Source organism: Oncorhynchus gorbuscha, linkage group LG03, assembly GCF_021184085.1.
Source record: "Oncorhynchus gorbuscha isolate QuinsamMale2020 ecotype Even-year linkage group LG03, OgorEven_v1.0, whole genome shotgun sequence".
NCBI lineage: Eukaryota > Metazoa > Chordata > Actinopteri > Salmoniformes > Salmonidae > Oncorhynchus > Oncorhynchus gorbuscha.
In genome coordinates, this window is record NC_060175.1 from 78,771,031 (window position 1) to 78,795,170 (window position 24,140).

The window sequence follows — 24,140 nt, forward strand, 5'->3', positions numbered from 1 at the left end:
AATACCAAAAGTGTCCTCTGGGTACAGTGAAAAGCGTGCTTCTAGACCGGAACCCTGGGGCCTTGGTACCAAGTAATGTAAAGAGAGGGAACCGTCAGATGCGTCATAATATCCCGGAAGTAAAGCCGCACTAGAAGACAGATTTGAAATGGAATTACATTGAAAACAATGGAGCAGGGTTGGAAAAAATCCCATTAAGTATTTTTGGAAGGTCTGTGGTCACAATTTCACTAAGAAATTAAATACAGTGCATTCTGAAAGTATTCAGACTCCTTGACTTTTTCAACATTTTTTTCCTCATCAATCTACACACACAATACCCCATAATGACAAAGAAAAAAACGGAACTATCACATTTACATACGTATTCAGTCCCTTTACTCAATTACAGCCTTGAGTCTTCTTGGCACACTTGTATTTGGAGAGTTTCTCCCATTCTTCTCTGCAGATCTTCTCAAGCTTGGTCAAGTTGGAAGGGGGAGCATTGCTGTACAGCTATTTTAAAGTCTCTCCAGAGATGTTCGATCAGGTTCAAGTCCGGGCTCTGGCAGGGCCACTCAAGGACATTGAGAGACTTGTCCCGAAGCCACTCCTGCATTGTCTTGGCTGTGTGCTTAGGTTCGTTGTCCTGTTGGAAGGTGAACCTCCCCAGCCTGAGCAATCTGGAGCAGGTTTTCATCAAGGATCTCTTCGTACTTTGCTCCGTTCATCTTTCCCTCGATCCTGACTAGTCTCCCAGTTCCAGCCTCTGAAAAACATCCCCATAGCATGATGCTTCACCATAGAGATGGTGCCAGGTTTCCTCCAGACATGACGCTTGGCATTCAGACCACAGATTTCTTGGTTTCTTGGTTTCATCAGACCAAAGAATCTTGTTTTTCATGGTCTGAGAGTCCTTTAGGTGCCTTTGGGCAAACTCCAAGTGGGCTGTCATTTGCCTTTTACTGAGGAGTGGCTTCCGTCTGGCCACTCTACCATAAAAGCCTGATTGGTGGAGTGCTGCAGAGATGCTTGTCCTTCTGGAAAATTCTCCCATCTGTCATAGTGACCACCTCCCAGACCAAGGCCCTTCTCCCCCGATTGCTCAGTTTGGCCCGGGCGGCCAGCTCTATCAAGAGTCTTGGTGGTTCCAAACGTCTTCCATTTAAGAATGATGGAGGCCACTGTGTTCTTGGGGACCTTCAATGACGCAGACATTTTTTGGTACCCTTCCCCAGATCTGTGCCACGACACAATCCTGTCTCAGAGCTCTACGGACAATACCTTCGGCCTCATGGGATGTTTTTTTGCTCTGACAAGCACTATCAACTGTGGAATCTTATATAGACAGGTGTGTGCCTTTCCAAATAATGCCCAATCAATTTAATTTACCACAGGTGGACTCCATTGAAGTTGTAGAAACATCTCAAGGATGATCAATGGAAAAAGGATTTACCTGAGCTCAATTTCAAGTCTCATAGCAAAGTGTCTGAATACTTTGTCATTATGGGGTATTGTGTGTAGACTGATGAGGGAAAACATGTATTTAATACATTTTCGAATAAGGCTGTAACGTAACAAAATGTGGAAAAGTCAAGGGGTCTGAATACTTTACGAATGCACTGTATTTGCAGCGGATGCTATTGGCAAGCTATTTGATTGTTTTTTTTATGAGTCCATTATTATCCCATTTTAATTTTATAAGATGATTTGGGCAGAGCAACTTAATCAATTTTATTTGTAAAATTCAATATAACTAAAATATCACAGAGATATCGTAATAAACCCCCAGTAACAACGTATTTTTGTCAGGGAATAGGAAACAAGAACCTCAACCTACAGCAGTCAATTGTTTTTGCCATATTTAGAAGCAAGCACCAACACACTTGATAAAAACTGAAACACACATGGGAAAGCTTAATTACATAAAGGATGGAATATGTCCATGATAAAAACAAGATAATGGAATATAATTGGATAAATTAGAAAAAAGATTAGTTGAGATGCAGCCAACACTCTTGTGTGGATTGCTATTCCTAAAATCAATATGGACATCACCTGGCACTGAAAGCTGAGTAGGATAATTTAATAACAAGAGCACTTTGTTGGAGCCCTATTTAAGAAATAAGAGATAGGCTTACCTGTTTGATAGATGCAGTAATGTTATTCATGTATTTGTTGGTAGGCCTAGCTATTTCCTCAAATACTGTCACCAGCCCTGCCTCTATGTCTGTGGAGGGCTTGGTGTATGGCTGAAAAAAGGGGCTCGAATTGAAGGGGTAAAGGACAAAAAGCATACCCCTTGTTAGCTTGAGGGAGGAAATCAAATGGATCCAGATTACATAAAGCAATCAATAATGATGATAAACTCGATGATTAACACAATGCTTTGTGCTAAAAACGAGCTGTAAAATACACAAGAAAGACACGGCTCTGATGCACATGGAGATAAAGTATATTTGGTTAGTCTATGACATTCAGAGGTTGAGCTACGGCCTTCTGCAGGTTGAGGACACCAACAATATTGACTTTGTTTGGGAAGTATTTAGTAATCTAATACAATCACAACGTGACTGTTGCTAAAGTGCCTTGCGAAAGTATTCGGCCCCCTTGAACTTTGCGACCTTTTGCCACATTTCAGGCATCAAACATAAAGATATAAAACTGTATTTTTTTGTGAAGAATCAACAACAAGTGGGACACAATCATGAAGTGGAACGACATTTATTGGATATTTCAAACTTTTTTAACAAATCAAAAACTGAAAAATTGGCCGTGCAAAATTATTCAGCCCCTTTACTTTCAGTGCAGCAAACTCTCTCCAGAAGTTCAGTGAGGATCTCTGAATGATCCAATGTTGACCTAAATGACTAATGATGATAAATACAATCCACCTGTGTGTAATCAAGTCTCCGTATAAATGCACCTGCACTGTGATAGTCTCAGAGGTCCGTTAAAAGTGCAGAGAGCATCACGAAGAACAAGGAACATACCAGGCAGGTCCGAGATACTGTTGTGAAGAAGTTTAAAGCCAGATTTGGATACAAAAAGATTTCCCAAGCTTTAAACATCCCAAGGAGCACTGTGCAAGCGATAATATTGAAATGGAAGGAGTATCAGACCACTGCAAATCTACCAAGACCTGGCCGTCCCTCTAAACTTTCAGCTCATACAAGGAGAAGACTGATCAGAGATGCAGCCAAGAGGCCCATGATCACTCTGGATGAACTGCAGAGATCTACAGCTGAGGTGGGAGACTCTGTCCATAGGACAACAATCAGTCGTATATTGCACAAATCTGGCCTTTATGGAAGAGTAGCAAGAAGAAAGCCATTTCTTAAAGATATCCATAAAAAGTGTTGTTTAAAGTTTGCCACAAGCCACCTGGGAGACACACCAAACATGTGGAAGAAGGTGCTCTGGTCAGATGAAACCAAAATTTAACCTTTTGGCAACAATGCAAAACGTTATGTTTGGCGTAAAAGCAACACAGCTCATCACCCTGGACACACCACCCCCACTGTCAAACATGGTGGTGGCAGCATCATGGTTTGGGCCTGCTTTTCTTCAGCAGGGACAAGGAAGATGGTTAAAATTAATGGGAAGATGGATGGAGCCAAATACAGGACCATTCTGGAAGAAAACCTGATGGAGTCTGCAAAAGACCTGAGACTGTGACGGAGATTTGTTTTCCAACAAGACAATGATCCAAAACATAAAGCAAAATCTACAATGGAATGGTTAAAAAATAAACATATCCAGGTGTTAGAATAGCCAAGTCAAAGTCCAGACCTGAATCCAATCGAGAATCTGTGGAAAGAACTGAAAACTGCTGTTCACAAATGCTCTCCATCCAACCTCACGGAGCTCGAGCTGTTTTGCAAGGAGGAATGGGAAAAAATTTCAGTCTCTCGATGTGCAAAACATAACCCAAGCGACTTACAGCTGTAATCGCAGCAAAAGGTGGCGCTACAAAGTATTAACTTAAGGGGGCTGAATAATTTTGCACTGACAATTTTTCAGTTTTTGATTTGTTAAAAAAGTTTGAAATATCCAATAAATGTCATTCCACTTCATGATTGTGTCCCACTTGTTGTTGATTCTTCACAAAAAATACAGTTTTATATCTTTATGTTTGAAGCCTGAAATGTGGCAAAAGGTCGCAAAGTTCAAGGGGGCCAAATACTTTCGCAAGGCACTGTATCAATTGAGATATTCAAGTTATGTAAAAGAGAATATGTTTTTAAGCCCAGGCAGCTTTTAGGGACGCACTTGTATCTTTTGCTTTTGGGTTAAGCCACGGACGAGTAGCCAGCTTCAAATTCTTCATCAGACTCATGTCTCATGTCTGAGGTGGATTCATGATGACGTCTCATATTTAATTATTTACTTACAGCGACAGTTTTGTTGCAAACAAGACACTGGTTTGGCATCTGAGAAGTATGGTAAGATGAATATCACTTAATAGGGTATTAATAGAGACATTGACATTTTTATGTTATCGTCATTTAATTATTTAGCCCACTAACCAGATGTGTTCAATGTGTAGTGTAGGCCTATGAATTGGGCTGCGAGTCTTTGCTAGCCTTTGCTGTTCTGGCCCGCTGACTAGCTACAAGCTCAGGAAGAAATTCACTGGAGGCCAAACCTAGTTGCCAATCCCTGTTGCATATCGTAAATTCAATCACGTCCTTCACGGTCTTCATCATCATTCAGATCATTCAAAAGTGTGTGGATACAGCTAAACTTGAAGAACTCATGGTTCTCTGTGGTTCTCTCTGTGAAGTGACGTTATGCTGTTGCTCGCTAGTGCGGTATGCTGAAGAAACAATATACTGTACAATGTAACAACAATTGCTCGCAAACAGCACAGGTGTGAAATTTGTTTCACTATAGAAGCACTGGTCCTCTTAAATTGTAATTCCAGGTTGCACAAAAATATTTCAGGGCATATTCACAAAAGGGATGTATACAGTATAGGGTTCCTATAAAACGAAAATAGGAAAATAATGGAACCGTGATAAAACTATGAAATAGCTCCCCAAAACCATCTGATGTTTAAATGTAATTTATTACTAGAATTGTGATCACAGACCTTCCCAAAAATACATTGAATTGAGTTTTAATATGCTCGACCCTGCTCCATTGTTTTCAATGTAATTCCGTTTCAAATCTGGCACCCAGTGTGGCTCTACTTCCGGGCTATTATGATGCATCTGACTCAGTGCTTGACTTAGGCCGGAACTGTCCGGAGTGCCGTCATCCCACCTCCAATTTTGGGGGAACAGCGTACGGGCTCCTCTATAAAACAAAGTGGCTTATCACCAGCCTGGATTCACACACACACAGTGTAAAAAAAAGGTTGATCAAAGCGGAATTAAGGCGAGATCTGCATTGAATAACAATGGAGAGTGGGCATTCATATCCTGATTCCACTGTTCAGGTTTATTTGCCGCTAGTCTGTAAATCCGGTGTATACGTGTCAGTAGTCTGTTCGAGTTTGAGAATTCGCCGATTGAGAATGCGCCAGACTGAATGTACAGGATGTGCTGTTCCAAATTGCCAAATGAGGGTTCTTACTGTCATGAAAATCCTGGAAAAGTCATGGAATTTTAACGTTTTCCTTTTTAAAATATATGCTCAATCACTTAAAAATGTACATATCAGCCATGATCAGAATTAGGCCTACCCTTCAGTGCGTCTCTCTGTGTGTGCTGTGCTTCATCTGCATGTGTGCCAGTGCGAATGGGCTGTTGCTCGAGGAGAGAGAGACATTTCAGCAGCAGGTAGCCTAGAAAAGAATTTCATTAACTATATAGCCAATTCAAAACATAACTAGCCGTACTACAAGATCTCGCTTGTTAACCTTTTAGCTATAAGCATTAACGTTGTAGACTCGTCGTCTTTTCACCGGCAGTGTTGTGAAATACTGTACGATTCAAACGTTGGACACACCTACTCATTCCCAGTGGCGGAAGAAGTACCCAATTGTCATACTTGAGTAAAAGTCAAGATATCTTAATAGAAAATGACTCAAGTAAAAGTGAAAGTAAAAGTAAATGTCCCCCATTGAAATACTACTTGAGTAAAAGTCTAAAAGTATTTGGTTTTAAATATACTTAAGTATCAAAAGTAAATGTAATGTTAATATACATTAAGTATCAAAAGTAAACGTAGAAATCATTTCAAATTCCTTATATTAAGCAAGTAATTAACATTTTCGGATAGCCAAAGTAGCCACCCTTTGCCTTGATGACAGGTTTACACACTCTTGGCATTCTCTTAACCAACTTCACCTGGAAGGTGTGCCTATGATGAAAATTGCTCTCATGAGCACCGCCACAGGAAAGGAAGACCCAGAGAGTTACCTCTGCTGCAGAGGATAAGTTCATTAGAGTTACCAGCCTCAAAAACTGTAGCCCAAATAAATGCTTCACAGAGTTCAAGTAACAGACACATTTACATTTACATTTAAGTCATTTAGCAGACGCTCTTATCCAGAGTGACTTACAAATTGGTGCATTCACCTTATGACATCCAGTGGAACAGTCACTTTACAATAGTGCATCTAAATCTTAAAGGGGGGGGGTGAGAGGGATTACTTATCCTATCCTAGGTATTCCTATCATCCATGCTATCCGGGATCCTTGGGACGTCTCTGCATAGCGCGACAAATCGCCTTGATTCAATGCTAGGTTCGGACAAAGAGTGTAAAGAGAAGCAACTGTCATATCAGTGCTTGACTTGGGATGAGAGGTGCAGGAGCAGTGGCGACCCGTCATTCAGAGCCCCACCTGTTTTGCTAAAACAAAAAATATATATACAGCACCAGTCAAAACACATCTCAACATCAACTGTTCAGAGGAGACTGCGTGAATCAGGCCTTCATGGTTGAATTGCTGCAAGGAACCACTACTAAAGGTCACCAATAAGAAGAAGAGACTTGCTTGGGCCAAGAAACACAATTAATGGACATTAGACTGGTGGAAATCTGTCCTTTTGTCGGATGATTCCAAATGGAGATTTTTGGTTCCAACCGCCGTGTCTTTGTGAGAAGCAGAGTAGGTGAACGGATGATCTCTTCATGTGTGATTCCCACCGTGAAGCATGGAGGAGGATGTGTGATGGTGTGGGGTGCTTTGCTGGTGACACTGTCAGTGATTATTTTTAAATACAAGGCACTCTTAACCAGCATGGCTACCACAGCATTCTGCGTCGATAAGCCATCCCATCTGGTTTTCAACAGTACAATGACCCAACACACCTCCAGGCTGTGTAAGAGCTATTTGACCAAGAAGGGGAGTGGTGGAGGGCTGCATCAGATGACCTGGCCTTCACAATCACCCGACTTCAACCCAATTGAGATGGTTTGGGATGAGTTGGACCGCAGAGGAAGGAAAAGCAGCCAACACGTGCTGAGCATATGTGGGAACTCCTTCAAGACTGTTGGAAAAGCATTCCAGGTGAAGCTGGTTGAGGGAATGAAAGATTGTGCAAATCTGTCATCACGGCAAAGGGTGGCTACTTTGAAGAATCCAAAATATATTTTGATTGGTTTAACACTTTTTTGGTTACTACATTATTCCCTATGTGTAATTTCATAGTGTTGATGTCTTCACTATTATTTAAAAAATTAGGTAAATTACTAAAAACTAAGAAAAAACCTGGAATGACCAGGTGTGTCCAAACTTTTGACTGGTGCTGTATATATATTTTTTGTTTTAGCAAAACAGGTGGGGCTCAAAATAGGTGGGGCTCTGCCCCTGCCCCTGCCCTGAATGACGGGTCGCCACTGCTCCTGCACCTCTCATCCCAAGTCAAGCACTGATATGACAGTTGCTTCTCTTTACACTCTTTGTCCGAACCTAGCATTGAATCAAGGCGATTTGTCGCGCTATGCAGAGACGTCCCAAGGATCCCGGATAGCATGGATGATGCAGATGGGTCGCCACTAGTTGCCACAAGTCATGAACCCCCCCTATTTCTACAATTTATTTTCTTAAATCTAGCCCTAACCTTAGCGCTAACCTTAACCACACTGCTAACATTTGCCTAACCCTAACATTAAATTCTTAAATTTTGACTTTGTGGTTGTGGTAACTAGTGGAAACCATGCAGATGTTGATCTTTTCCGAGGCGCAGGTTGCTCGGCAACCCTCCTGGACTTGCCCGGACAGGCCTGCCCCTCACCCGGCTATAGCCAGCGTGAGAAACTTGCTAGCAAAGGTTTGTGCAATGAGACTAAAAAAATTCTGAACTCTGACCCACTAAACATCTTTTCTAGAGTCATGATAGAGAGCATGGCGCTTGTAACGCCAGGGTAGTGGGTTCGATCCCCGTGACCACCCATACATAGAATGTATGCACACATGACTGTAAGTCGCTTTGGATAAAAGCGTCTGCTAAATGGCATATATTATTATTATTATTTATATATATTATTATACAAAGCAAGTGAACTTCAAAACGTGGTGTAGTTTTATTGGGATTTGCAGCTGTTTGTAAGACATGCATCTACTAGCTTCTGAAATAACTTACTTTAATATAGACCACATGGAAAATGAATAAATCAGATTTTCAATATGATAAAGACTTGTTAAAGTGCCAAAAATCTGCATTTTGACATGTCCCTCATGTTTTTCTGACTTCTAGAAGAGTTTCAACCTAATTTCTGAAGATGATTATTTATTTCACGTGATTAATTTTAAGGCCAACGCTGTTAAGTGAACTGAACTCTCGTTTTATTATGGTGATACTATTCTCAAAATAAAAAAATATATAAAAAAAACATTGAACATCTAGTAGTCAAATCATAGTGTAAAAGCAGGTGAGCTGGATCTTCTGGTGTTTTGTGGTGGAAAACTGAGACGGATGACAATAACACATCAACCCTGTTTCCTATAGAAACGTAGATAGGCTAGAAATGTTTTAGCAATTACATTTTTTGTGAAACTTGCATTCAATTGCCCCTCCTTGTTGCACACAGCAAGCTTCCATTCTCCATGTCACAAGAGTTATGGCTAATTTAAGATGAACTTAAACCCTGTTACGTCAACCCTGTTAATTGGCACTTACTTTATACATTTTTCTTTATTACTTTATAAAATGTTCTATAACAGAATGTCATAGGTGAAAGTTTTGTATTTGCAAATTACACTACCCAAAAGGCAGTCAACTGTTGGAATGACCCAGCTGTTGGATACAACCCTCCTCCAATCGGGCCCGGGCTCAAAAAGTATTTGTTTATATAAAATATTCTTATTAAGCCGTGGTTAAACGAGCTTGTCTGGCGCAGTGGAGCCAATGGAATTGGAAGTCCCAAAAAACCCAACCATCTGGAACTCCAGACAGGCTCAATCAAATGTTCAAAGTATAAAGCAAAACAAATATTATTTGTACCCAGATCTGCTTCAAATAGCTTTGTCAATACAAATGTCTCAAGCTATCTGAAACAAAAGACATGTATGTGCCAGACTAGTGTTGTCATAAACATAGCCTCTGTTGTGTAGTTCCTGATGCTGCACCCACTGATGTTGGAGGAGGGGGAGGCAGCAGATCAGAGTTGGTTGTTACATGGGAGGTAAGTCGTCGTTTGTTCCAGTCTCCTGTAATTTATTTATCTTAATTTAATAAGGCAAGTCAGTTAAGAACAAATTCTTATTTTCAATGATGGCTTAGGAACAGTGGGTTAACTGTGGCAGAATGGCAGATGTTTACCTTGTCAGCTCAGGGATTTGATCTTGCAACCTTTTGGTTACAAGTCCAACGCTCTAACCACTAGGCTACCTGCCGCCCTGCTAAAAGGAAACTGTTGTCCTTACTTGTATATCATTTAATAAGGTGCTTATTATTTTACATTAAATCAGTTAGTTGGCTTGTGGGTGTTGTAAATCCAGAGCTGTTGAAATGTGGCTCCGGAGCAGCGGTTGTAATTCCTTAGTTGAGGCGCCAGTATAAGCCCTTGGCAAACAAATGCAGAACATGCCACCTGACAGATGAATTGTTTTCAATTCATGATACTTTGAATGATTAAAAGGGTACAATTCAATCAAATCAGAACCTTGGAAATCCCACACTGTTGCAAAACTGCAGTACTGCAAAGTTACATCAGATAAAATGTTTAGGCATCATAAGTGCCAAACAAATAATGTAATGATGATATAAGCTAAATACATTAAGAGTTCTACTCTTCACCTATTATTGAAAATATTTAATTTCAAGAACTGTGGGAATAATGTTCCATTAAAAAGGCTGCAGGGAAATATATAATGCCCCCAATAGTTTTAATATCTGCTTTTCTTGCTCATTTCAATTATAGTCAGGTAGCAAAGAAAACAAATTTGAAGGTCATGGTTGTGAGATTGGATGTGATGGTGTCTGGCATGATGACTCGCTGAATGTGTGTTTTGTATGTGTTTTAATATCACTATAGTTGTGTTTCACTCCCAGCCTGTTCCCGAGGAACTGCAGAACGGTGAGAGCTTCGGTTACATTATCGCGTTCCGTGGCCTCGGTGAGATGACCTGGACCCACGTCGCCACCTCTGCTCCAGGGGCATCCCGCTATGTGTACCGGAACGACAGCATCGCTCCCTTCTCACCCTTCCACGTGAAGGTGGGAGCCTATAACAGCAAAGGGCAGGGCCCGTTCAGTCCCGTGGTCACCATCTACTCTGCAGAGGAAGGTGAGAGATAAACCATGTATACTCCAACAGTTCCAAAAAAAGGTCCTTTCCTTGCTTCATTGGTTTCCACAACCACCTATTTGAAAGGGTATGATAGGATTTATTTTATGTATCCTGACTGTTTGACTGTTTTAAAGCACAAGGCGAGATCCAAATGCACACATTGGAGGCCAGATGGTTGGAGTCTTACAATGATTATTAATCCAAAAGGGTAGGCAAGAGAATGTTCGTGGACAGGAAAAACGGTCAAAACCAGATCAGAGTACAGGAGGTACAGAGTGGCAGACAGGCTTGTTGTCAAGGCAGGCAGAATGGTCAGGCAGGCGGGTACAAAGTCCAGAAACGGGCAAGGGTCAAACCCGGGAGGACGAGAAAAAGGAGAATGCAAAAAGCAGGAGAACGGGAAAAACAGGGATAAATACACTGGGGAAAACAAGTGACACCTGGAGGGGGTGGAGACAATAACGAGGACAGGTGAAACTGATCAGGGTGTGACAGTATCCCCCTCCCCCTCTAGGGACGCCACCTGGTGTCCTACCTGGGCTCATACCTGGTTGACTGGGGTGTCGGCGGTGGAAGTCGGTGATGAGGGCTGGATCCAGGATGTCTCTAGCGGGAACCCAGCACCTCTCCTCCGGGCCCTAACCCTCACAGTTAACCAGGTACTGGAAACCCCTGCTCCATGGTCGAACACCCAGGAGATGTTTTACCGTGTAGGCCGGATGGCCATCAATGACACGGGGAGGGGTGGGTGGGCCTAGGGACAGAAGACAAAGAACAGTGAGACACAGGCTTAATCCTAGACATATGGAAGGTAGGGTGAAGACAGAGGGTACGTGGTAACACAAGATGGACAGCAGTGGAACTCTGGAGATGGGAAAAGGACCAATGAAACAAGGGGACTGTTTGTGGGACTCTACCCGAAGGGGCAGGTCCCGTGTGGACAGCCATACCCTCTGCCCTCTGCGGTAGCGGGGAGCTGGGGTCTGGCGACGATCTGCTTGTCGACGATACCTGGAGTTGGTCTTGAGAATAGCCGCCATGGCTCGTCTCCAGGTACATTGACAGCGGTGGACAAACATCTGGGCCGAGGGTACGCTGACCTCCTGCTCTTGTTCAGGGAAGAGTGGAGGCTGATTCCCCTTTTGAGTTCTCCATGGGGTGAGTCCTGTGACAGGACTGGGAAGAGTGTTCCGGGCATACACCACCCAGACAAGTTGACGGCTCCAGGTAGTGGGGTTGGTTGAGACCAGGCACCTTAAGGTGGTCTCCAGGTCTTGATAGGCTTGCTCCGACTGACCGTTAATTTGGGGATGGAATCTGGATGACAGGCTGGCCGACGACCCAATAAGGGTTCAGAATGCCTTCCAGAACTGAGACGAGAACTGAGGACCCCGATCGGAGACCATGTCTATTGGGAGTCCATGGATTCGGAAGACATGCTGCACCATAAGCTGGCCCGTCTCCTTGGCAGAAGGTAGTTTGGCGAGAGGGAGGAAATGGGCTGCCTTGGAGAACCGGTTGACTACCATCAGAATGACAGTGTTTCCATCAGACGGCGGGAGCCCAGTGACAAAGTTCAGAGATATATGAGACCAGGGACCATGAGGAACCGGTAGTGGCTGCAGGACGCCAGAAGGAGCTTGCGTGGAGTCTTGTTTTGAGCACAAACAGTGCCTGCGGTGGTGAAGGCAGAGACATCAGGGACCATTGTGGGCCACCAGAAACATTGTCGAATGAAGGCTAGTGTACGACGGGACCCTGGATTACATGTCAGCCTGGAGGAATGAGCCCATTCCAGGACCCGGGACCGGACTGGACTAGGGACAAACAGCCGCTTAGCCGGGACCCCTTCAGGTCCAGGCTAGGAGCGTTGTGCCTTGCGGACCAGGTTCTCAATACCCCAATCCACAGTGGCAGCAAGGCATGAGGTAGGGAGAATGGTTTCAGAGGTTGAGGGTGTGGCAGAGGAACTGTGTAGGCGGGAGAGGGCGTCAGGCTTCACATTCTTTGACCCTGGGCGGTCGGAGATGGTGAAGTTATATCTGTTGAACAGGAGGAGGGCCCACCGGGGGCCTGAAGTTGAAGCGATTGGCTGTACAGAGATATTCCAGGTTGTTATGGTCCGTCCAGACCAGGAATGGCTGTTCTGCTCCTTCCAGCCAGTGCCTCCACACTTCCAACGCCATCTTCACCGCCAGTTCTCGGTTGCCAACATCGTAGTTCCTCTTAGCAGGATTGAAATTATGAGACAGGAAAGCACAGGGATGAAGCATCTGGTGCTGGGCAGATCGGTGAAACAGAATGGCACCCACTCCAACATCCAAAGCATCCACTTCAACCACAAATTGACGCGAGGGGTCCTGAAGGATGAGGATGGGTGCTGTTGTGAACCGATGCTTCAGGTCCACAAAGGCTTTGTCGAGAGCTAGAGACCATTTGAACGGTACCTTGGGAGAGGTGAGTGCCGAGAGGGGGGACTCCAGGGGGCTGTAGTCCCGAATGAAACAGCGATAAAGTTTGCAAACCAAGAAACTGTTGCAACTGCACCCTGGACGTTGGTTGAGGCCAATCCACCACTGCTTTCACCTTTCCAAGATCCATCTGAACATCGCCCTCACCAATGACATCCCAGAAAGGTGATAGTAGAGCGGTGGAACAATTCTCGGCTTTCACAAACAGTTGGTTCTCCAGGAGGCGCTGAAGGACCCATCTGACATGAAGAACATGTTCTTGTGTAGATCGGGAAAAACCAGGATGACGTCAAGGTACACGAACACAAAACGGTTTAGCATGTCCCGAAGCACATCATTGACCAAAGCCTGTAAGACAGCGGGGGCATTGGTGAGTCCAAATGGCATGACTTGGTGCTCATAATGTCCACTGGCTGTGTTGATGTCCACTCATCCCCCTCGCATATCCGAACCAAGTGGTAGGCATTTCAAAGGTCCAACTTAATAAATATGATGGCCCCCTGGAGAGGTTCAAATGCCAAGGAGAGGTAAGGGGTAAAGATTCTTGACAGTAATGTCATTAAGTCCCCGGTAGTCAATGCACAGACGCGGGGTCTTGTCCTTCTTCTCCACAAAGAAAAACCCTGCGACGGCAGGAGATGCAGACAGACGGATGGCCCCAGTGGACAGACTCCTCTATGTACTCCTCCATAGCTTTGGTCTCTGGTCCAGACAGAGAATACAAAATCAACCCCAAGGTGGTGTAGTGCCTGGGAGAAGATGAATGGCACAATCGTAAGGAGGGTGTGGGGGAAGGGAAGTAGCACGTGCCTTACTGAACACTTCCAGGAGGTCATGGTATTCTGTGGGGATAGCAGACATCCAGAGTCTTGCTAACATCCTGAGGAAGATGACTTGAGGAAGGCTGTGCTCCTTGAAGGCAGTGGGAATGGCAAAATGGGCTCCAAATCAGGATGGAGCTTGTGGTCCAATCAATCACCGGGTTGGGCTTTTGAAGCCAGGAAAATCCCAAAACCACCGGAACATGGGGAGAGGTAATGAGGAGGAACTGAATTGTCTCACTGTGGTTACCAGAAACTAGTAATTGAACGGGCACAGTACTATAGGTGACTTCCCCTATAGAGCGGCCGTCCAGTGCCCTAGCATCCATGGGCACAGAGAAAGGCTGAGTGGGAATACCAAGCTACGAAGCTATCGTGGCATCTATAAGACATTCATCAGCCCCAGAGTCAATGAGCACTCGGAGAGACTTAGATTGGTCTCCCAACAGCACAAGAGCAAAAAGGGGTGTGCGGGTGATAGGAATTAGGGAACTCCCAATCTGACTCCCCATAGTACTGGTACCCACTAGAGACAAGGGTTTCCTAATAGGGCAGGTAGCTATAAAATGTCCTGCCCATCCACAGTACAGACAACGGTTATTATTCATCCTCTATAAGCGCTCCCAAACTGATAGCCTAGTTCTTCCCAACTGCATAGGCTCAGGAGTATCCAACTCACCCGTCGTAGATTCATGTGAGAGCTCGGGTGGCTTCGATTCCTCTCGGAAGAGCTGCCTTCAGAAACTTCCGGATTCCATTGGAGGTGAACGCGCCATGTCAGGTGCACGAGTGTGCCCGAGACCAGACCTCCTCTCACTCTTGTGTTCCCTTAGGCGTCCATCCAGTTTAATGGTTAAGGCGATAAGGGAGTCAAGATCCAACAGCAGTTCCCAAGCAGCTAGCTCATCCTTAACCTCCTCAGATAATCCGTGCAGAAAAGTATCAAAAAGAGACTCCGGATTCCAGGCACTCTCGGCGTCCAACGTGCAAAAATCCACCGCGTAGTCTGCCACACTACGGGAGTTTTGACGCAAGTCAAGCAATTTGCTGGCTGCCTTTCTCCCAGATACCGGAGACTCAAAAACTTCTCACCTCTGCAATAAATTCCTCCAAATACCCGCAAATGGCAGATTGTTGTTCCCAAACTGCCGAAGCCCAGGAGAGCGCCCTTCCTGACATTAGTGTAATTATATACGCTATCTCTGATCGGTCTGAAGAAAACGAAGATGGCTACAACTCAAAAATAAGCGACCACTGAGAATGAAAACCCCGGCAGGCACCAGGATTCCCCAAATATCGCTCTGGACTAGGTAAACGGGGTTCACGGGGAGTCAGGATAGGCTATATCAACTCACCACAGATGGGGGAAAAAAATTACTGAGTGGTTGGGGTTTTTCAGAGGTGGCAGACAGTCTGAGCTAATGCCCTGATTTGCTCCATAATAGCCTTAAACCCATGGTCGTGGCATTCCGTCAAGGAACTGAGCCCTTCCAAAAGGGCCTGTAGCAACTCCTGATGTCTCTCAATGGTGGCTCCCTGTAGGGAGACAGCATGGTGGAGCTGGTCCAAGTCTGCTGGGTCTGTCATGGCCAGTTCGTACTATCATGACACAAGGCGAGACCCAAATGCAGACACAGGAGGCAGATGGTTGGAGTCTTACAATGATTATTAAACCAAAGGGGTAGCAAAGAGAATGGTCGTGAACAGGCAAAAGGTCAAAACCAGATCAGAGTACAGGAGGTACAGAGTAGCAGACAGGCTCGTGGTCAAGGCAGGCAGAATGGTCAGGCAGGCGGGTACAAAGTCCAGAAACAGGCAAGGGTCAAAACCGGGAGGATGAGAAAAAGGAGAATGCAAAAAGCAGGAGAATGGGAGAAACACTGGTTGACTTGGAAACGTACAAGACGAACTGGCACAGAGAGACAGGAAACACAGAGATAAATACATTGTGGGAACGAAGCGATAACTGGAGGGGATGGAGACAATAACGAGGACAGGTGAAACTGACCAGGGTGTGGGCATATACCAGTCATAAAAAATATGAATTTGAGTAGACAGCAGATTGGCCAGCTCATCCCCTTCAGGAAGATGACATCATCATTTACGAGGAAATGGCAAACATTGTTTTTAAATGTCTGTTTGAGATACGAGTTTGAAGTGGGATTTGTGAAGTGTTTTTTAAATCCAATTTATGCTTTGGCCACAAATACAAGTATAGGATGAATCAACAACATTATTTGGGTATGAATTAACATAATATTAACTTTTAAAAATTAGATTTTTACTGGACAGTTACTTTAAATAAAGTACCAAAGTTAATATACTCAGCAAAAAAAGAAACGTCCCTTTTTCAGGACCCTGTCTTTCAAAGATCTTCATTGTAAAGGGTTTAAACACTGTTTCCCATGCTTGTTCAATGAACCATAAACAAGTAATGAACATGAACCTGTGGAACGGTCGTTAAGACACCTTCAGCTTACAGACGGTAGGCAATTAAGGTCACAGTTACGAAAACTTAGGACACTAAAGAGACCTTTCTACTGACTCTGAAAAACACCAAAAGAATGATGCCCAGGGTCCCTGCTCATCTACGTGAATGTGCCTTAGGCATGCTGCAAGGAGGTGTGAGGACTGCAGATGTGGCCAGGGCAATAAATTGCAATGTCCGTACTGTGAGACGCCTAAGACAGCGCTACTGGGAGACAGGACGGACAGCTGATCGTCCTCGCAGTGGCAGACCACGTGTAATAACACCTGCACGGGAATCGGTACATCCGAACATGACACCTGCGGGACAGGTACAGGATGGCGGCAACAACTGCCCGGGTTACACCAGGAATGCACAATCGCTCCATCAGTGCTCAGACTGTCCGCAATAGGCTGAGAGAGGCTGGACTAAGGGCTTGTAGGCCGGTTGTAAGGCAGGTCCTCACCAGATTTCACCGGCAACAACGTCGCCTATGGGCACATACCCACCATCGCTGGACCAGACAGGATTGGCAAAAAGTGCTCTTCACTGACGAGTCGCGGTTTTGTCTCACCAGGGGTGATGGTCGGAATCATGTTTATCGTCGAAGGAATGAGCGTTACACTGAGGCCTGTACTCTTGAGCGGGATCAATTTGGAGGTGGAGGGTCCGTCATGGTCTGGGGCGGTGTCACAACATCATCAGACTGAGCCTGTTGTCATTACAGGCAATCTCAATGCTGTGCGTTACAGGGAAGACATCCTTCTCCCTTATGTGGTATCCTTCCTGCAGGCTCATCCTAACATGACACTCCAGCATGACGGGCTGTTGGTGGTAGGTGTATCCAATTCAGCTGCCCTGCGCGCCGGGTAGGTAAACTTGCCATTTAATGTGTCTGAAGGTAGGCCTGGAGAGGAAATCAAGTGCATTATGCCACCGCTGGCCAATCAGATTGCTCAGGTGACCGAGTCTGCAGTAACCTAGCAGGCATAAAAGAAAACTATGATAAAATTGATACTGTGAGATTCCTAATGTTTAAAACCATGAGAGAGACTGTCAATGAATACAGCAAAGAGCTGCTGTTTTTGAGTGAGTTCATGTTTAAGATCTTACTCAGCACTGTCAACACTTTGTATTTAACACTTTTATAACCCATAAAATGTACGTTCTTCCTATTTCCACTAGCGCTACAACAAGCAGTGCAGCAGTAATGAATGAATAGGAAAGTGTATATAGGCTTGCGTTGTTGTTATTATTAGCGGCTTGGGTCTTTTGTAATATCAAGGAATATTTGACTTTCTCTGTTCATACTAGTAACAACATGGATTTGTGCGGTGCGACCCGAGTTTCACCATCAGCTGGAAGACGGTGTCCCTTTTTGAGACTGACCATCAGATGCAGGCACCATCAGCCCAGTAAAATAAAAAGCTAATTATTTAAATGTTTGCTCACTCAGCTGTGCCTCACAAGTAATACAACAATGGATATATTACCGGTGTGATCCTCAAATTTTGAAATAGAATTGTAAAAGAATGTCCCGAACAACAATGCATTGGCAGGCAAATTCATGCAAAGCCAGTATGCTGTTTTAATGTATTGAGCCTATAGCTTTCTGCACAAACCTCATTGCAACAGTACTGTTTTTAATTGGTTATTGTTGCATAGGCTTAAATTTTTTAAGTCATGTTAATAAAAAGCGGTAGATCTCGGCATGCATTTTCACTCAGAATGTGATCTTGACTCAGAAAAGGTTGGTGACCACTGCAATAAACTGAAGGATCATAAATGTTTGTTTGAAATGGGTTGTATGTGTCTGTAGAGTCGTTTGCCTTGGTTGTTTCTCAATAATGGGTGAAACTCTCCTCGGTTGTGTCTTTTCAGAGCCGAGTGGTATGCCAGGGGGAGTTTGGGCCAGAAGTGTTTCCGCCTCAGAAATTGATGTGAATTGGCAGGCTCTATCCTTTACTCCTGAAAGAGTTCTCGGCTACGAGGTATATTTCCTGTTTTAAATGTAAATGAAACAGCGAGTTTGTGCAACACAATTACAATGCCTGTCGTCACCCACAGTGTACCTCAAAGCCTCAACTTCAAAACTTCATGTTTCCATGGTAACGGCTGATTTAATTGGATGACTTGTGTGGTAAATTATACAGGCCTTCACAGCAGCATCCCGAGAGCACTTTGGCCCTTTTAAAGAATACAAAGCAAAATGCTGATCTGCCTGTTTTTTTTACTTCCTGTCACCTGTACTCAACACCACAAACACATAATACAGGCTGTGTTTTTGGGCCAGAAACACCAAACCAGGGATGCCAACTTTTGAAGATAGGAAATCTCACTCCAAGCTATCATAAATCCACCCAAAAGCAAATTTTCGCCAATTCTGTATATTTTCACACAGCTTTGGTCATGACCAGGATTCATTTCAAATTGAATACACACTCAAATCTCAACGACTTGGTTTTAAGTTACTTTTAAGATTATTTGGACATGAAATTTGGAGACTGCCAACTGGTGGAAAATGCTAACATTAATGGTTGGTGGCCGTGGCTAATTGCAGTTTCCCCTTGTTCATAAGAAATAAACAAGTTCAAATGTAATTAAATTGGTGAACTATTCCTTTAAAATAGGGAGAAATTCCTGCATAGAGGAAACTCCCCAAGAAGGTTGGCCACCCCTGATCTATGTCTTCCAAATACTGGGGATTTGAACATGTGACATTTGATTTCTACAAATTACCCCACATTCAAAAAGATCTAATGAATATCAATCTTCAGGTGGTTGAGGCTGATTTTCAAAACCTCTCTATCATCTTTCTGTACATAGGAAACATGTTTTGCATTCATACCTACCACATCTGTCTAGCAGCTTGTGCACAATACTAAAATGACAAAACAGGATATTTGGGACAAGGGGCATTTCAATATAACCTATTCTCATTTTATGACGTAACCTATATTCAGCACTGCCCATAAATGAGTACAAAAATGAATAGCCCTCATTGAATAGCCCTCATTGAATTGTTAAAAAAACCAAAAGATCCATTCAAAGACAAGTTGGCATATCAGATTTCACATTTAATTACACCAGCAAAATTGGTAAGAAGTGAAATAGTAAAACTATGGCGTATAACAGTAGTGTTCTTGCTAAGATAGGCACACCAATTAGTCTATATGAGATGTTTTTTTATACATTGGATAAAATTAGACTATCATACAATGGTGTATCATACACTACAGTTGAGGAACAATGGGAAAGTAATTTTGCTTTGAAAGTTGATAAACATTTAAACTCACTTTTGAGGAAATGGCCTTTGAATCTTTTGGTACTAATACTGGAGAGCCCTTCAAAAAGACAGAAGCGTGCTATATGGCAGACCAATCCAAACTCATCTCTCAGCATTTTCAGCCCACTCATTATCTTAGCCAATCACGGCTAGCGGGAAGGTTGGTGTCTTTTTAAGCGGCTAAACCAACTAGGCCCGTCATTGAACAATTTTATTCGTATTTACAGATGGCATACAAGTTTGTTATTAAGGCACATGAAAGTTCACATGTTCAGAAGGCATTTCTGCCAACAAAAAAAAAGTTTATGTTCAAATGGCTCTCCTGTGAAGTAGTGACCTACACCTAGTTTCCTGAAGCGGCTCACATATTTAGCCCATTGTAGGGGATGACTTAGACCAAATACATTATTGTGAAAGACACCATGGATCTGGGCTAATGCAAGTGGTGAATTAAATCACTATGGTAGGCTATATTATTGCATGCTGTCAAAGGGAAGCATTTTGCGACAGGGGCAGGTTGTGACAGCAAATTCATTTGTTTATAATTATGTGTACAAAACAGTGCTACAAGTTGTTGTGCTGCTCTTTGAGAATTGAGTTCATAAACTTTGTTCAGCAAGAACGAAGGTGCCTGTCCAGTCTGTCGTGGCTGCCTTCCACAATCGTGGGAGGTGTTTTTTACAAACACGTATCCAATCACCATTTGTACCTGACCCTTACTAAACCAATCACAAGCCTCAATGTGACGCGGTTCACAGTGCGATGGCAGGAAGCTGAAGTATCTCCCAGGTTGAGATTCCGCGGTTGAAATGTGAATACACTGAATATACACTGGATTAAATAGAAAATAAAAGCAGTACTTGCGTGAGAAATAAGAGGTGTGGCGTGTGAAGAGGATCAAATGTGTGTGTCTCACTCCAAAATGCCTGAGAGTTGGCAGCACTGCCCTAAACTTAACCTTAAACCTAACCTTTACCAAGTTCTTGCTTAAAGTATCACCCTTCGGGATTCATGAAAATAATTACCTTAAGCGAGGCGGGAGTAAAAGGCATATAGCCAACCAGAGCTCAGATATTAGCATAAACCAAATCCCCAGTTTGAGATGTCTCCATATGTCCACAAGTCTGTAGCATCGAATGGTTGTTTATTCAGTGTGTCAATGTGTTTGCTTCTGTCCCTATTCAAGTAATACATGAAAAGATAAACTCCCATTTCCTCCAATTTCAACAGGTGGTGTACTGGGAGGATGACACCAAGCCAGAGACGATGGGGAAAGTGAGGGTACCTGGGAGTCAAACATCGGTCACTGTTAGTGGCTTAGGGCGAAACACTCAGTATTTTCTCACAGTCAGCGCTTTCAACACAGCTGGTACTGGCCCTTTCCTCCCCGCCATCAACGCCACCACCAAGAAATCACGTAGGTGTCTTGAACACACTACAATACTGGCCTAGACGGTCAATGGAGGGAATTCCATCAATTGCTCAGCAAAAGGGAAAATGTATTAATAAACTGGACAAATGTGTTGTGGACAGAGGATTGATTAGTGTTCAATATTCTTTTTAATTAATGCCAAGTGGGGAGGACAGAGGAGGGCGTTATGGCAGTGGTTGGGAAATAGCTCTTATTTAAAGGGTACATTTGAACTGCATGGTGGGTAGCTGTCAGGAGAAAAATGTGTAGAGTAGAATGAGCCGAGCCATAGAGACACTATGACTGGTGAAGATGACTGGGTGAGGTCATGACTGGTTATGGTAACATACAAAGAAACTTAACGACAGAATGCTGCTTGTGTCCAACAGCACCCGGACAACCTCCTCTAAATGTTGAGTGGACCTTGATTGGCTCCCAGATCACTATATACTGGGAGCCGGTGGTAGCCATGGAAACAGAGTCAGAGGTCACCGGTTACCAAGTGAGTTCATATTATCCTCAAACTTCCCACTTATTTCCAAACTAGTAATGGCAAATTAGGCCATGTACATATTTATCAATATCTGCTGTACTACATATTTCTGCTGTACCTACATCTTTGAGTTATTTCTGATACATGTCCAGGAAGAATCACATAGCTTATGTGGTCGTCTGGTCCATCACCCAGTATAGTTTCTAATGATAAATCCCATCCTAATTTTTCACCAATTAACTTGCTGATTATGAAGAATGCTACTCCCATGTTTTCTATTTCCCCCCCCATCAGCTGTCTTACAGGAGTCTGAAACATAAGGAAGAGAACATGCTCTTGACAAACAATTCCACAGCCGAGCTGACCCTCGTTGACAATGAAGACTATGTCATCCACATAAGGTCGCTGAGCGAGGGAGGGCTTGGCCCAGCCACAGATCCCATCCGCATCCACAAACTAAGTAAGCTGCTCATAATGTAAAGCATTAACTGATCTGGGTTCAACGAAAATATACAGTACCAGTCAAAGGTTTGGAAACACCTACTCATTCAAGGGTTTTTCTTTATTTGAACTATTTTCTCCATTGTAGAATAATAGTGAAGACATAAAAACTGAAATAACATATATGGAATCATGTAGTAACCAAAGAAGTGTTAAACCAAACAAAATATATTTTACATTTTAGATTCTTCAAAGTAGCCACCCTTTGCCTTGATGACAGCTTTGCACACTCTTGGCATTCTTTCAACCAGCTTCAACTGGAATGCTTTTCTAACAGCCTTGAAGGAGTTCCCACATACGCTGAGCACGTGTTGGCTGCTTTTCCTTCCTCTGCGGTCCGACTCATCCCAAGCCATCTCAAATGGGTTGAAGTCGGGTGATTGTGGAGGCCAGGTCATCTGATGTAGCCCTCCATCATTCTCCTTCTTGGTCAAATAGCCCTTACACAGCCTGGAGGTGTGTTGGGTCATTGTCCTGTTGAAAAACAAATGATAGTCCCACTAAGCCCAAACCAGATGGGATGGTGTATCGCTGCAGAATGCTGTGGTAGCCATGCTGGTTAAGTGTGCCTTGAATTCATAAGGAAAGGACCCCACACCATCACATCTCCTCCTCCATGCTTCACGGTGGGAACCACACATGCGGAAATCATCCGTTCACCTACTCTGCGTCTCACAAAGACATGGCGGTTGGAATCAAAAATCTAAGATTTGGAATCATCAGACCAAAAGCCAGATTTCCACTGGTCTAATGTCCATTGCACGTGTTTCTTGGCCCGAGCTAGTCCCTTCTTCTTATTGGTATCCTTTAGTAGTGGTTTCTTTGCAACAATTTGACTATGAAGGCCTGATTCACGCAATCTCCTCTGAACAGTTGATGTTGAGATGTGTCTGTTACTTCAACTCTGTGAAGCATTTATTTGGGCTGCAATTTCTGAGGCTGGAAACTCTAATGAACTTATCCTCTGCAGCAGAGGTAAGTCTCTGGGTATTCCTTTCCTGTGGCAGTCCTCATGAGAGCCAGTTTCTTCATAGCACTTGATGGTTTTTGCGACAGCACTTGAAGAAGCTTTTAAAGTTCTTGAAATTTTCCAGATTGACCTTCATGGCTTAAAGTTATGATGGACTGTCGTTTCTCTTTGCTTATTTGAGCTGTTCTTGCCATAATATGGACTTGGTCGTTTACCAAATAGGGATATCTTCTGTGTAACAACCCTACCTGGTCACAGCACAACTGATTGGCTCAAACGCATTAAGTAACTTTTAACAAGGCACATGCATTCTAGGTGACTTCCTCATGAAGCTGGTTGAGAGTATGCAAAACTGTCATCAAGGCAAGAATTTTGATTTGTTTAACACTTTTTGGTTACTACACGATTCCATGTGTTATTCCATAGTTTTGATGTCTTCACTATTATTCTACAATATAAAAAATAGTAAAAATAAAGAAAAACCCTTGAATGAGTAGGTGTATCCAAACTTCTGACTAGTACTTTATTTGTTAATGAAGATATTAACAAAATACGATAGGCCCTTGGACAAACTTAACGTGACATAATGTGATGTTTCAATCCCCATCGGGACAGGGGCAGGTTATTAGAAATGGATGGACCTTGGAAATATGTGTAGACCGTGTGTGGTGATTCAAAGAAGAGATTGACCGGAGTCTTTCGTAGATTTAATGCGTTCTGCTCTCAAAAGAGAAGCAAGTTCAGAGCGACCAAGAGTCTTGTCTCAGCTTATATCCAAAACGAGTTACATCTATATTATGTGAATGCATATTGCCATTCTATTACCATCAGGTAGTTACAGCTGAGATGGCCCTGGAAACAATATTTCCATCAAGATGAAAACAGTTTCTCAACAGAAAGTCATTTAGGAACTTGATAACCTAGCCAAGACAGTTTGTCCTCCTGTGACTGCCCTCTTTTGGGCTCCGAAGTCTCATATTTTGCTGAAATATGCAGCACAATCTATCTATGTCACTAAGTTTCACTTCCCTTCTCACTGGATACTATATTACCT

General features: G+C 43.5%; 1 protein-coding gene and 1 long non-coding RNA gene across 3 annotated transcripts in view; one reads left to right on the forward strand and one right to left on the reverse strand.

Annotated features, from left to right (window-relative positions):
• Positions 1-5,916, reverse strand: part of LOC124031964 — a 40,604-nt gene extending 34,688 nt beyond the window's left edge. For both annotated transcript variants that reach the window (XR_006838188.1, XR_006838187.1), the window contains exon 1: positions 5,669-5,916. This is a non-coding gene — a long non-coding RNA (uncharacterized LOC124031964). The remainder of the gene's footprint in view (positions 1-5,668) is intronic.
• Positions 1-24,140, forward strand: part of cntn3a.2 (contactin 3a, tandem duplicate 2) — a 71,051-nt gene that overhangs the window by 41,244 nt on the left and 5,667 nt on the right. The window contains exons 17-22 of the mRNA XM_046343838.1: positions 9,489-9,559; positions 10,429-10,663; positions 18,307-18,416; positions 20,942-21,128; positions 21,512-21,624; positions 21,910-22,075. Coding sequence (XP_046199794.1) covers positions 9,489-9,559; positions 10,429-10,663; positions 18,307-18,416; positions 20,942-21,128; positions 21,512-21,624; positions 21,910-22,075 — 882 coding nt within the window. The remainder of the gene's footprint in view (positions 1-9,488; positions 9,560-10,428; positions 10,664-18,306; positions 18,417-20,941; positions 21,129-21,511; positions 21,625-21,909; positions 22,076-24,140) is intronic.